The sequence below is a fragment of the Haliotis rufescens genome, unplaced genomic scaffold (assembly GCF_023055435.1).
Source record: "Haliotis rufescens isolate VD_foot unplaced genomic scaffold, xgHalRufe1.0.p SCAF_2, whole genome shotgun sequence".
NCBI classification, from domain to species: Eukaryota; Metazoa; Mollusca; class Gastropoda; order Lepetellida; family Haliotidae; genus Haliotis; species Haliotis rufescens.
In genome coordinates this window covers 64,035,396-64,048,288 of record NW_025963890.1, presented here as the reverse complement: position 1 = coordinate 64,048,288, position 12,893 = coordinate 64,035,396, and the positions used below count along the sequence as shown (strand labels likewise).

Sequence of the window (12,893 nt, the reverse complement as noted above, 5' to 3'; positions counted from 1 at the left end):
AGAATGAAGGAGATTTACACATGACATCTTAATAATGAAAGTGAATCACACATGACATCATAAGAATGAAGGAGAATCACACATGACATCATAAGAATGAAGGAGAATCACACATGACATCATAAGAATGAAGGTAATCACACATGACATCCTAAGAATGAAGGAGAATCACACATGACATCATAAGAATGAAGGAGATTCACACATGACATCATAAGAATGAAAGTGAATCACACATGACATCATAAGAATGAAGGAGAATCACACATGACATCATAAGAATGAAGGTAATCACACATGACATCCTAAGAATGAAGGAGAATCACACATGACATCATAAGAATGAAGGAGATTCACACATGACATCATAAGAATGAAGGTAATCACACATGACATCAAAGGAATGAAGGAGAATCACACATGACATCATAAGAATGAAAGTGATCCACACATGACGTCATAAGAATGAAGGAGATTCACACATGACATCATAAGAATGAAGGAGAATCACACATGATATTATAAGAATGAAGGAAAATCACCCATGACAGCGAAGTAATTAAGGAGTATCGCCCATGACAGCATACGAATGAAAGGGTATCGCACAGTCTACAGCAACCCATGCTTGTCGTAATAGGCGACTTTGCCTGTCGTAAGCGTCGACTAATGGGATCAGGTTGATATGGATGTCATCATGTCCCTATTACATGGATCGATGCTCATGATGTCAATCACTGGATTGTCTGGTCAAAAATACAGACCGCCGTCATATAATTGAACTATTTCTGAGTGTGGCGTTAAACAGCAAACAAACAATACGAAACGAGTATCACCCTTGACAGCATGAGAATTGACTATCGCCCATAACAGCACGAGAATGAAGGTTCATCGCCCATGACAGCATAAGAATGAAGGAATATCGCCCATGACATCATTAGAGTTATGGAGTAAGGCCCGTGACATCATAAGAATTTTGGAGTATCGCCCTTGACAACATAAGGCTGAAGAAAGAATATCGCCCATGACAGCCTAAAAATAATTTGCATCTCAAAACATTATGTATGACTTTACTTGATTTGTTTCGACTTTGTGTATTCATCCAAAACTCGCAAACAATTGTCCACAGACAATACGGATTCTCGACCATGTAGCGAAGTTTTGCAAGCACTGTGTCATTATTGAGGATAGGGTTCAGTAATAAAAGAAACATCATATCGCATCATCAACAAGACATTCATCGTAGCAGTACTTGAGGCTTTGAAATTCATGATGACAATTTGAGTAGTCTCCCTTGGACCAAGTGAGCAGTCTTTTGGCAATAGTCTCATTCATGTCAGTTGCTGCAATCCTACGGCATGAATCTTTTGTTTTCCTTATATATGTTGCCTAGCGGTAATTGCAACAATATTTCCTAACATTCAAAACTGCTGCTCGGTTGTGTGGAATCATATCTCTTCATCTCCCGGGCTTCATTGAACCGAATTTTCCGTTGAACGTTTCTCAATTTATGATATATGTACTTCGGATATTGATATATGTCTTTAGAAACGGCTACGCGATTTTATACAATTCTGGACTGTATAACTTCGATGCATGCACAAACAAATGAAAGAAATTCTTATTGTACAAGAATTAACGTCAGTTAATTCCCTTAATAATCTACATGTATAATTCATATAATGGCAAAATATTAAATCCTCACAAGAATATTTAGAGAATATGTCAAACGATCTGCACGTGAAAATGTATAAGTGTATATGTGATAGATAAATGCTAGAGAGGACATTAAAACACGACAAAGTAAATGACAAATTGCAAATTGTTGATATAGATACACATGTATATACAGAGATAGAATTGAACATAATTTTCGAACATATTTGCGATTATGGGATATCTGGCAGCAAAAAGTATATATACATATATGTTAAATTTGCCCTTTGAAGCAGTGTACATCTTTACGACATTAAACATTGATTACATGTGACCCTCATTTCCCTAATACCCCAGATGTACCAGTCTAATGACATTATTTGAGTTTGGGGAGAAAAATGCCTTCTGCAGTACGAGTTCAAACCTGTAAATCCATTGCCCCAAGCTAACCTTGACCTCTGACTATTCTTGACCAATATCAAAGTAAGATCCCATGGTAGAGAGGTCATAGACTAAAGATGGTGAACAGAGCATGAATGCTCTTTAAGAATTGTCGTTACATGCTTTTTTTTTATCGCGGGACATTTGCATGACATGTACCAAAAGTGACCCCCATGGCACTTGATAGAGGTCTGTGGACATAGTTAGCTTTGTAGCCATCATCAAAATTTCCAACAAAACATAAAGCTTATTGTAAAATAAAGCATAGTGATCCAACTAAGATACAAATCTATTAACTGTACAGTGAAAGGTTACATGTTATATGGCATTATATGACACATACGAGCAGAATAGGGCTAATTTCATAGGATACTTTCTGCATACTTAAAACTCACTACTGATCAATGATTTGGCCTGAGAGTTGAATGTCCATTCAAAATCATTTCATTAGTTGGATAACAGAAAAATTAATAATAAGGCTGAAGTATCACATGCACGCCGAAGAAGGGGTCAGGCTCGGTGACTTGGTTGATTCCTTTCCTTATGGCCTGGGACACTCGTCATGCATTCACCCCCTGGTTTGTCTGGTCCAGACTCGAATATTAACAGGCTCACCAACCCCTCCATGAATAAAATCAAATCAAGATAATTTTGTCACTGGCGTGAAGAAATCAGGGCTGTCAATACGACTAAATCCAGCTGGTATGTGTTGACAACATGATGCAACATAACTGTCATAGTTTTATGAAAATTAGCTGCGAAACACATCTGCTAATTGCCAAGACAGAACACGGTTCCTCACATTTCTGTATGACAATGACAACCTTTCTTTCCAACCCTTGAAACTGAGTTGGGCGTATGTACAACACTTCGCGTGGGTCACCAAAGGCGTCCTTCTTGTTTAGCTGCAGTGTCGTCTTATCAACGACAGGGACTTGGCAAGATACAAGAAAGTCTTTTTCGAATGTTGGTTTTGTCCTGTCGTCCAACAAGATGACATCTGACCAGTCTAAGTCACTTCTTGGCTTCTCGTTTTGAGCCAAAACATTTCGGGTTTTGCTGAGTTCAATCTCATGGACAGACACATCACTACGCTCCTGAGCTGCCTTCTCTATGACCCCAAGTCTGTTGAGAATGTGTTCAAGTTCACCTTTGCATATTCGGCAATCTCGAAGCAAACACAGTGAGTCGGCGTGTTTGTGATGTACAATAAAACATTCTGGTCCGTCGAGCGGGCGTACTTCCTTGAATGAATAGTTTGCCTTTTCCTTATCAGTGATGTGAATTTCAGCTCGTTTTTGATATCCTTCAAACCCACCTGAGGTCGCTGCCAAAATTACTATGCTGTCTGAGTTAATTTCAATGTTCAAATTGGGTCCTTCAGAGACCCGTGACGATCTTAAAGGTAGGCCAGCTCTTGAAAGGAAGAAATGTGCAAATGTTGCTTCATTAAACACAAGATCCTTCCATTGACGGAGCTTCTTCCGTTTGTTCATCTGACCTTGATTTGCTCTTTTAGCAATGGTGTCATCGTCATTTCCAAAACCAAGCTTGTAAAGGAATTTAGCAAATGTTTTAGGATTATATGTCTTTGGCGATTCAGGCGTTTCAGGAGGTGTATCACGATCTTTTACATAGACTTGTATGTTTGTATTACCCCCATATACAAACTCTGCTACTGGTATAGACGAAAAAACTCTTGATCCAAAAGTATAGACTGCCTTATCAGATGCATCGGGACTTGTGCATAATGGAATGTCTAGCTTTTCAAGTTGTCGAAAGAAAGGACGTCTTTCAGTTTTGGGGTCAGTCATATCACGTACAACTAATTTTGTGTCAGATGAAGGCATCAGGCCCACCGAAGCAAGATGATCCACTACCTCGGGTATTTGAATAGTACCACTGAATGGCTCTTGAGGTTCCCTGAAGTTTGGCCAAAGTGGAAGTATGGATGGTGGACATCTAAGTATTTCTTCCAGGAGAATTTGTTTAAATTTGCCATTTTGAGGTTGAGATATTTTGTCATCAAAAATAAGATGACGCAAGTGCCTGCTTTGATCAACGTCTTTCTCTTGGGCTATTGCAATCCACAGTACGCACTCAGGAGGGAATGATGATAGTGTGGTCCGAATGTCAGGATCAGCAGAACAGTCAAGATAAAAACATTGACATTCATCAATGAGAACATGTGCCTTAATTTTTGTACATATTTTAAGAACCTTTCTAAGAGATTGTTGGTCCGTAACATGGATTGAAATGAGAAGCAATCGGACATCTGTATCATCCCCAAATCCATGCAAAATTGAAGCTTTAAGGAAATGATGTAGAGGGGATTCCGCCATGTTAATGACCCATACTTTCTTCCCTTGTTTCAACAATTTGATAGCCTGTAAGATGAGCAATATTGTTTTCCCCGATCCATAGTCTCCTCTGAGAATTAGCCGGTCAATAAAAGTGTTATAGACGGCAACCTGGGTGGGTGTCAAAACAATATTCATATATCTGTTTCCTAGCCCTGCTACACATTCTCCATAGCTTCTCCCAGGCCCTTCCTCTTCATGTTCAGGTGAAGGTACAGGAATCTTGACGGTCGAATGTTCTCCAACGTATCTTTCAATAACACTTCTGAACTCTTCCAAGGATTGAAATCCTTTTCTTTGTTTCTCTGTCATTCTCGACCACCATTCCACTAAGTTTTGTTTTGTTTCCGAATTTTGTTCCACGCTAGGGATGTTATCAAGAAAGAGACACTCATCTGTTGAAAATCCTGATTCTTTAATACGTTTCACTGATTTATTGAAAGTACTGAAAGTGTTTTTCAATATATTTGGAAATGCAAGGACGCATGTTGTAGATACGTCCTTGACATCTGGAAAGTTTATTCCAAAAAAACGTTTATTTTTCTCCTGCTGAGAAAGACATGCTTGTATAACGCTATTCACTGCGTCGTCAGATTTACCCATACATCCCTTTGTTTCTATGAATATCAAACCATACCTATAATGGATAATAAGTACATCGTGTTCACCTTTCTTGTCATCCTTGTTGTCGTGCAAGCCGTCAAAATGGTAAGATGTGATGATGAAAACAGGATCCTTTTCCCCGGCCAGATGTTTAAAGAAGTATTCCATACACTCTGCAACCCTCTTCTCTGATTCATCACCTAGAAGGTAATAATACTCAGGACCATATATGTATCCAAAGTCAGTTTTCTCTCTCATGACTGGGGGGTGTCCAACGGGAATTGGCGGAGTCATGTAGACCGATGTATCTAGATTTGGAAAATATTTGTCCATGTATTTATGGAATGCTTCTTTTGCAGGTATTGTTCCCATTGTTTCCCCTGCATCTCTGACAAATACGCCTCCATAGCCTGTTGACAAAACAGATGCTGTTTCCGTCCTGGATGGATCTTCGCCATAGCTTTCACCGTGTTGAGTAAACTTTGCTGATGGTGTCGTCACAGGGTCACTTTGGAAATTTCCTGGTTCTTTTAAGGGATTGGAAAGTCGGTTCTGTGGGTCCTCAACATCAACAATGGCATTATCATTAGTGTTGGTCAAATCTGGTGGTGTTTCTTTAATTGACAAATCACGGAGGGAATGATCTATGTTGACGGCATCTGACATCTCAGCCTCCCGTGCACCCTGTTCAGCCATAGCAAGACTTGCCTTTACAGTTCCCTGTAGTCACACCTGTCAACAAAAATATTTAGATGACATAACATAACCTACACTTTCCTCTACCTTACCCCTCCAGCTCAATGCCTCCCTACCACTATCTTAACCTCTCTACTGCCATATATAACTGTCTACCTCCACCATCTATCACCTATCATGTCTACCTATCTCTCTACCTGTTTACCCCTCAACCTGTCTAGACCGCACGGTACCTGTCTATGGTTCCATCTCTCTGTCTACATCCCTGTACCTATCAACAACTCTTTTACTCGTCTACGACGTTTTTTTACCTATCCACCTGTCAACCTCTCTCCCTCAATATCCTATTATCCCGAAGGACATTTGGTTTACATAAGCACAAAGTCTCAGCTTATTGACACACTTAAGAATTCTTGTTATTGTCATGATACCATTAATATATCCATGATTGGTATTCTAATTTATGCAGTTGATACGATGTATTTGTTGGTGGGTTAAAATATGGGATGTGATAAATCTCATAAAACTTTCTATTGTGCAAAACTGTCACAGCTGATGTCAGCTGAAATTCTAGAAAAAATACTTTATATCTAATATTGGCTGGCTGTTTTATCTGCTATTTTGAACGTATACAGAAGTATGTCGTTGTGTGTATTCAAATAGGTTAGCCAGATCAAATTGCCCATTGGCGCAAGAAGACATGTTATAAATCTTCATTTAATATATTTTGAATTCTTGACTATAACTTTGCAGAAAAGGATAAAATTTGTATCAATAGAAAGCAATATGAAAATTAACTACTCACACACTTTACATCCACAAATCTGTCTTTACATCCTATGACTTTTCTATCCATTTCATCGCCTAGTAAAACCAGTTTTTCAGGCATTAATGTTGTATACAATGTATTTATTAAATGAATCGTATATAGTCAGAGCCTATATGAATAATTATATCTCGTTTCCAGAAATTATTCAAACATTTAATGATGCTCCAAAAGCTCGAAATTCTCTTCTGTAAGCAATCCTCCCACACATGGAGTTTCCGTTCTGTCATAACAAGGTGGCTTCTTACGGATATGATGATACATGTATATCGACTTTACTTGCTTGTAAATTTTAAAACTGGAGTTTGTAAGCGAAAATCTTTCCCCATATATTTCTGTCATTACATTCGTAAGTATGAGATTTATTAACACTCCTGTTATCTTCATGTATATAATCTGACTAGAATCCACCATTATAGTTTTATGTATTCTTAATATTCACAATAGATATACCCTGAAGTATTACAGATGTTTTCATGTGTATTCTGTTTAATCATTTAAACATTATCATTAATATCCTTTCCATTAGTATCATATTCCATATAGTATATACTCAACGGATGAAAACAATGTAATATTAATTAATAAATACATACTAAACAAGTGCAAAAGTGAGCGTGGCTCACTAATACCCCCGACCCGCCTAGTGTGTCAGTAGTTACAAATTAAATAGCTAGGATAGGGTTAGGGTTTGAAAATTCATAAAAAAAATGGAAGATTAATAAAAACAATATTTTTCTTTGGACTGAACCCCTCTATATGACACAGGTTATATCTACTAAGTTTGATATGAATCCCCTGAATAGTTTAAGCGAAATCGCGCGGACAAAGTTTTCGGACGGACGGACGGAACCTTGGTATAACTATATACCCCGACATTTTGTCGGGGGTATAATAATGAATTGTTTTTGATAAATCTAATAAAAACAAATGGTTTCTGAGATTTTATACCATATTTACAAAATATAAACTTCAGATTTATCATATTATTTGGACCATTCATGGATATTTCAGTATCATCCCACGTAGAGAATATATGGTATAAAGATTTCAACACAACATTGAAAGTAAGATTAAAACAGAGCTCAGCATAGGCACAGTAAGCATTATGTCTCTGGGACACGAGCAGCAACACCAATTATAAGTCTCAATTTATCCTCAAACATCTGCTTGCCACTCTATCCGTATCTGCCATATGCATGCTTTGACCCAACCAGAATATGTTGTTATTTTATTTTATACACTGGCCTGGTATGACTTAAACATCTTATCAATTTAAACTCTGCTCTCCATAGGAACATTTATGTTATTAATGTATTTCCTCTAATAAAACGTCAACCTCTAATTGATACCGGGACATACGCTCGGTCCAAAAACTAGAGGCCGCGCTTCTATTTGACGCCGAGTCCATCATTTGATGAAATTAGTTGCCCCTATCACATCAACATTTAGCATGCATGGGGTGAGTGAGTTAGAATTTGACTCACTCACCCCATACAGGCATGCATGGATTATTCCCTCACTGGATAATGACTGTTTCCTGCAAATGAAGACCGCCTCCGTGGTCTTATAGTAGAGCGTCCGCCCGGAGAGCGGAAGGTCCGGGGTTCGATCCCAGGCCGCGTCATACCAAAAGACGTTAACAGATTGTACTTGTTCTTACCCGGCCTGGCGCTCGGCATTAAGGGGTTAAAACAAGGACTGGTCGGCTCGGAGTCAGTACACTGTGTCTGAGTAGGGTATTCATGTTAAACTGCGGCATGGTATCTCAGTGTGCTAGCAGTACAAATCGACATGAGTCCGGACTAGTTCAAGCAGCCCCACACACGTGTATGCACGTCGCTATGTAAGTGCAATAATCTTGGACGCGACGTTAAACCCCATTTCCCCTCACCTCCTGCAAATATACCCTTTGTATGACAGAAGAATTTGGCATTCGGTAAGGTAGTGAGTTGCCACTGTGCCAGCATTAAACAGAATAGACGCCGGGTAAACGGCTTGCGCGAAATTAATAGACGATCCGGCGTGAATTAGAGGAAATACGGTATGTATAACCACGTTCACAATCAGCGCGCAAGCCCTGTTCATCGTAACATCAGTAATAGCGACTCATTAGAACTCGATCTCACATACATTTTCACATATATATTCGCCCATTTTCACGTCGAATGAATACTAATACATGGTATACAACATCATCGACAATCGATAAAGATTTATAGCCTTACTATGAGACGATCTAATCTTGAGATGAGACGAAGCACACCATATGCTTTGTGTGCCGTGCACCACGTTGCACAACACCGGCCGGTTATTACGCACGTTAACGTCGATAGGTAATCCTGTTCAGGGCCCAGAGTTCCGTTTCTCGGAATCCGTTATGAGATGTCCTAGTTTGGGGCGAGGACGCGAGCGTGATACCAAACTATATGGCAAAGTGGTGTTTCGCCAGATACCGGCTTGTTATATCCACCATGCACACGACATCACACTATTTTTTATGCTTTGGGTCAAGCAACATAATAGGAGTAGTTGAGGTGAGAGTTGTGTGGTAACAGAGGTTCGGCAGTATCAGTTGATGCTAATTTGTATCCTAGACCAGATTTACGGTTTTACGTTTTGAGTTGATATGTGTATTTGAAGCAAAAAAACGACAAATCGCTATAACACGTTTAAAGGGATATAAAGGAAAGTGGAGTATACCCAATTGAGAATGTTTTCAGAAGATTTATTCAAATATCCGGCTGCTCTTTGAGGACAGTGCAAATGAGGTTTTATGATCTATGTGTAAAACTTATGAAATATGGCACTTTTAAAGTTGTTTGGTAACATGGACATATCTTCTCTTCACGTGGTATTCTTACACATTGTACTTATTTGTGAGTGACGTCGTGCATGACACAACGATAACCTGCACACGGCATGACCATGACAAGACACGATAAGAATGGAAAATGTGCACCCACTTTTAATTTTAACAGGTGTTTCAGGTTTTTTCTCGTTTCTTTGTTGAGAATGTAAACCCGAGGGTGGAGGAACATGTCCCCGACCCCAAGTGTTTACATTTCCACCATAACCAAGAAAAAGTGTTTTCTCAAACTTATAAACGGAGACAAATATATGTGAAAATTTAAATTATCCTTCTCCGAGAATACACATATGACTCATGTTTGTCGTAAAAGGATATTCAAAAGGCAAAATGCCAATAAGCCTAAGACAGGGGCCAGAATTCTTATAAACGGAGACTTTAAACTTTAGATTATCCTTCTCTGAGAATACACTTATGCCTGGTGCTTGTTATAAAAGGATCTTCAAAAGGACAAAATGGCCAGGAGCCTAAGACATAGGCCAGAATTGAGGCCGCATCCCCAATTCAGTCCACAGCCGCAGTTTCTCAGTGAGTGAGTGAGTGAGTTTGGCTTTACGCTGCTTTTAGCAATATTCCAGCAATAGCAGTACGTGGGACACCAGGAATGGGCTTCACACAGTGTATCAGGATGAACCTGTACAGACAGCTGTCCAATATGGTCGTGATCTTTGTTATACCTTCAAAGTGTCTCTCGAATTAGGCTTGTATCAATCGCCAGCTACAACCTGAAAAATGCTTAAGTATAATACAAGTTGAAGCAATTTGAAGAGAATTGTGTAAATTCAGAATTTCCTTGCCTATTTTCCAAGTTAATACAGTTCTTAGGTTGAAAGATATGGAGTGTGTACACAATGTTGTAGTGGTTATATCGAATATTATCATATACCTATCAATGATATGAGGTATTTTGCATGTGCGATAGAGCCAACATGGAGACGGTCATATCACAGGGGGTGTAGTAACCAGAAGAAATTAGAATTACGTCCTTTAGTGCGTCGTCTGCTCGTTTGGTCAGCTAGCTTTAACGTGACAATGACTTCCAAACAAGGTGAAAATGTTTTGCATTCGCTTGCAAATAGATAAAGTGTATATTATGGTATATGATAAAGAGGTTGTTATATGGCAGTTGTCATATCATTCCCCAAATCAACCCTCGACCCCCATAATTATCAGCCCTATGTCCCCCATATCAACCCTCTGACATTCGACCCTCGGGCTGATTTTGGGGTCTTGGGTTGATATGGGGGTTTGGGTTGATATGAGGGTCTCGGGTTGATATGGGGGCCTCGGGTTGATATGGGGCTGTCGGGTTGATATTGGGGTCTGGGGTTGATATGGGGGACTCGGGTTGATTTGGGTGTTTGGGTTGATATGGGTGTCTGGGGTTGATATGGGTGTCTGGGGTTGATATGGGTGTCTGGGGTTGATATGGGGGTCTCGGGTTGATATGGGGGTCTCGGGTTGATATGGGGGACTCGGGTTGATATGGGGATCTGGGGTTGATATAGGGGTCTCGGGTTGATATGAGGGTGTCGGGTTGATATGGGGGACTCGGGATGATATGGGTGTTTGGGTTGATATGGGGGTCTCAGGTTGATATGAGGGCCTCGGGTTGATATGAGGGTCTCGGGTTAAAGTGTATATTATGGTATATGATAAAGAGGTTGTTATATGGCGGTTGTCATATTATACCCCAAATCAACCCTCGACCCCCATAATTATCAGCCCTGTGTCCCCCATATCAACCCTCTGACATTCGACCCTCGGGCTGATTTTGGGGTTTTGGGTTGATATGGGGGTTTGGGTTGATATGAGGGTCTCGGGTTGATATGGGGGTCTCGGGTTGATATGGGGCTGTCGGGTTGATATTGGGGTCTGGGGTTGATATGGGGGACTCGGGTTGATTTGGGTGTTTGGGTTGATATGGGTGTCTGGGGTTGATATGGGTGTCTGGGGTTGATATGGGTGTCTGGGGTTGATATGGGTGTCTCGGGTTGATATGGGGGTCTCGGTTTGATATGGGGGGTCTCGGGTTGATATGGGGGTCGCTGGGTTGATATGGGGGTCTGGGGTTGATATGGGGGTCTGTGGTTGATATGGGGGTCTCGGGTTGATATGGGGGTCTCGGGTTGATATGAGGGCCTCGGGTTGATAAGAGGGCCTCGGGTTGATATGGGGGACTCGGGATGATATGGGTGTTTGGGTTGATATGGGAGTCTCAGGTTGATATGAGGGCCTCGGTTTGATATGAGGGTCTCGGGTTGATATGGGGCTGTCGGGTTGATATGGGGTATGCTATGAAAACTGACATGTATTCTACCATGACAGTGATGAATGATTGATTCTGATTGGTTAAAAAGAGGTTTCCTTTTTGCTACGGAAACCCCTTTCAAATCTATTAAGCCTCTTCATAAAATCTTCATTAAAAATGGCACTCTCCTACCCAGAGTTCATTGCGGTCGGCAGCCAGCATAGTACCTCTGCCACTAGTCTGTCTTACAGACCCTGATCAAAAGCAGCCCATGCAAGTCTATAATGTTTGGCAAGTCTAGATTACTGTAGTATCTGAAAATGAAGAGAGTCACTGGACTCCCTTTTATTATATTTGTATTAAGATAACTGAACAACTGTTTTCTTCTGTACGATATGTTCATTTCAGAGACTAGATGTTAGTCTACTCTGCCACAGGCAAGCGCCATGTTACGATTCGTCACATCCATCACAGTCCATTCAAGATATTGCGTATGCTTTTCATCTGTTTCATTTTTGACAAGTTTTCACATTTTCATTAACAAATGTCAAAGAATGGTTACGGTTCATTAAGAAAGTATAATTATATAATTTGGCAGAAGAGGATTTGAAAGTCCATCACTCAGTAGACACTCGTCCATTCGAAAAACCACGAAAACAATGTCCCGACATCATTGAAGTCAAACTTGATGAAACTCATTTCAGAACACGCACAATAAAGAAAATCATTCACGACCCACTATTTCTGGGCCACGAATGTCTCATTCCATTCCACTGTAGGAATTATTGCATACCTTTAATTGATTTCTATGTGTAACCATCATCAGCTCAATGGTGTTGAGGCTCTGGTGGCTAAGTTATCAAATGAAATCTGTTTCGTCTTATAATCGAGACTGGTTATTCTCTGGCGTTCTTGTTTCCTATTCCCATGATACTGTGCTGATTATATCATGGACGTTTACACGGAGTCCAATCACACAGCAGACTCTACAAACGAACAGTTGTAGGGCACATGGTAAACTTTCACTGAGTGTTCTACTGCATACATTATTTTCGACGTTCATTATATCTCATAGGGTGGACACAACTTCTTCCCGAGGAAGGCAAGGTCGGTGGTTCGCTCATCGGCAGCGTCATATCAAAAGAGGCGTTAAAAGATGGACTTGTTGTTGTCCTGCCTGGCGCTCGACATTAA

The 12,893-nt window shown here is 40.2% G+C and overlaps 2 protein-coding genes across 3 annotated transcripts in view; both read right to left on the bottom strand.

Annotated features, from left to right (window-relative positions):
- Nucleotides 1-12,893, bottom strand: part of LOC124124083 — a 53,204-nt gene that overhangs the window by 22,462 nt on the left and 17,849 nt on the right. The window lies entirely within an intron of this gene.
- Nucleotides 1,703-8,902, bottom strand: LOC124116729. Its single transcript, XM_048400319.1, has 2 exons — nucleotides 8,808-8,902; nucleotides 1,703-5,789 (listed from the first exon to the last, which is right to left on the bottom strand). The coding sequence occupies exon 2, from the start codon at nucleotides 5,751-5,753 to the stop codon at nucleotides 2,829-2,831; it is 2,925 nt and encodes a 974-aa protein (XP_048256276.1). The 5' UTR covers nucleotides 5,754-5,789; nucleotides 8,808-8,902; the 3' UTR covers nucleotides 1,703-2,828.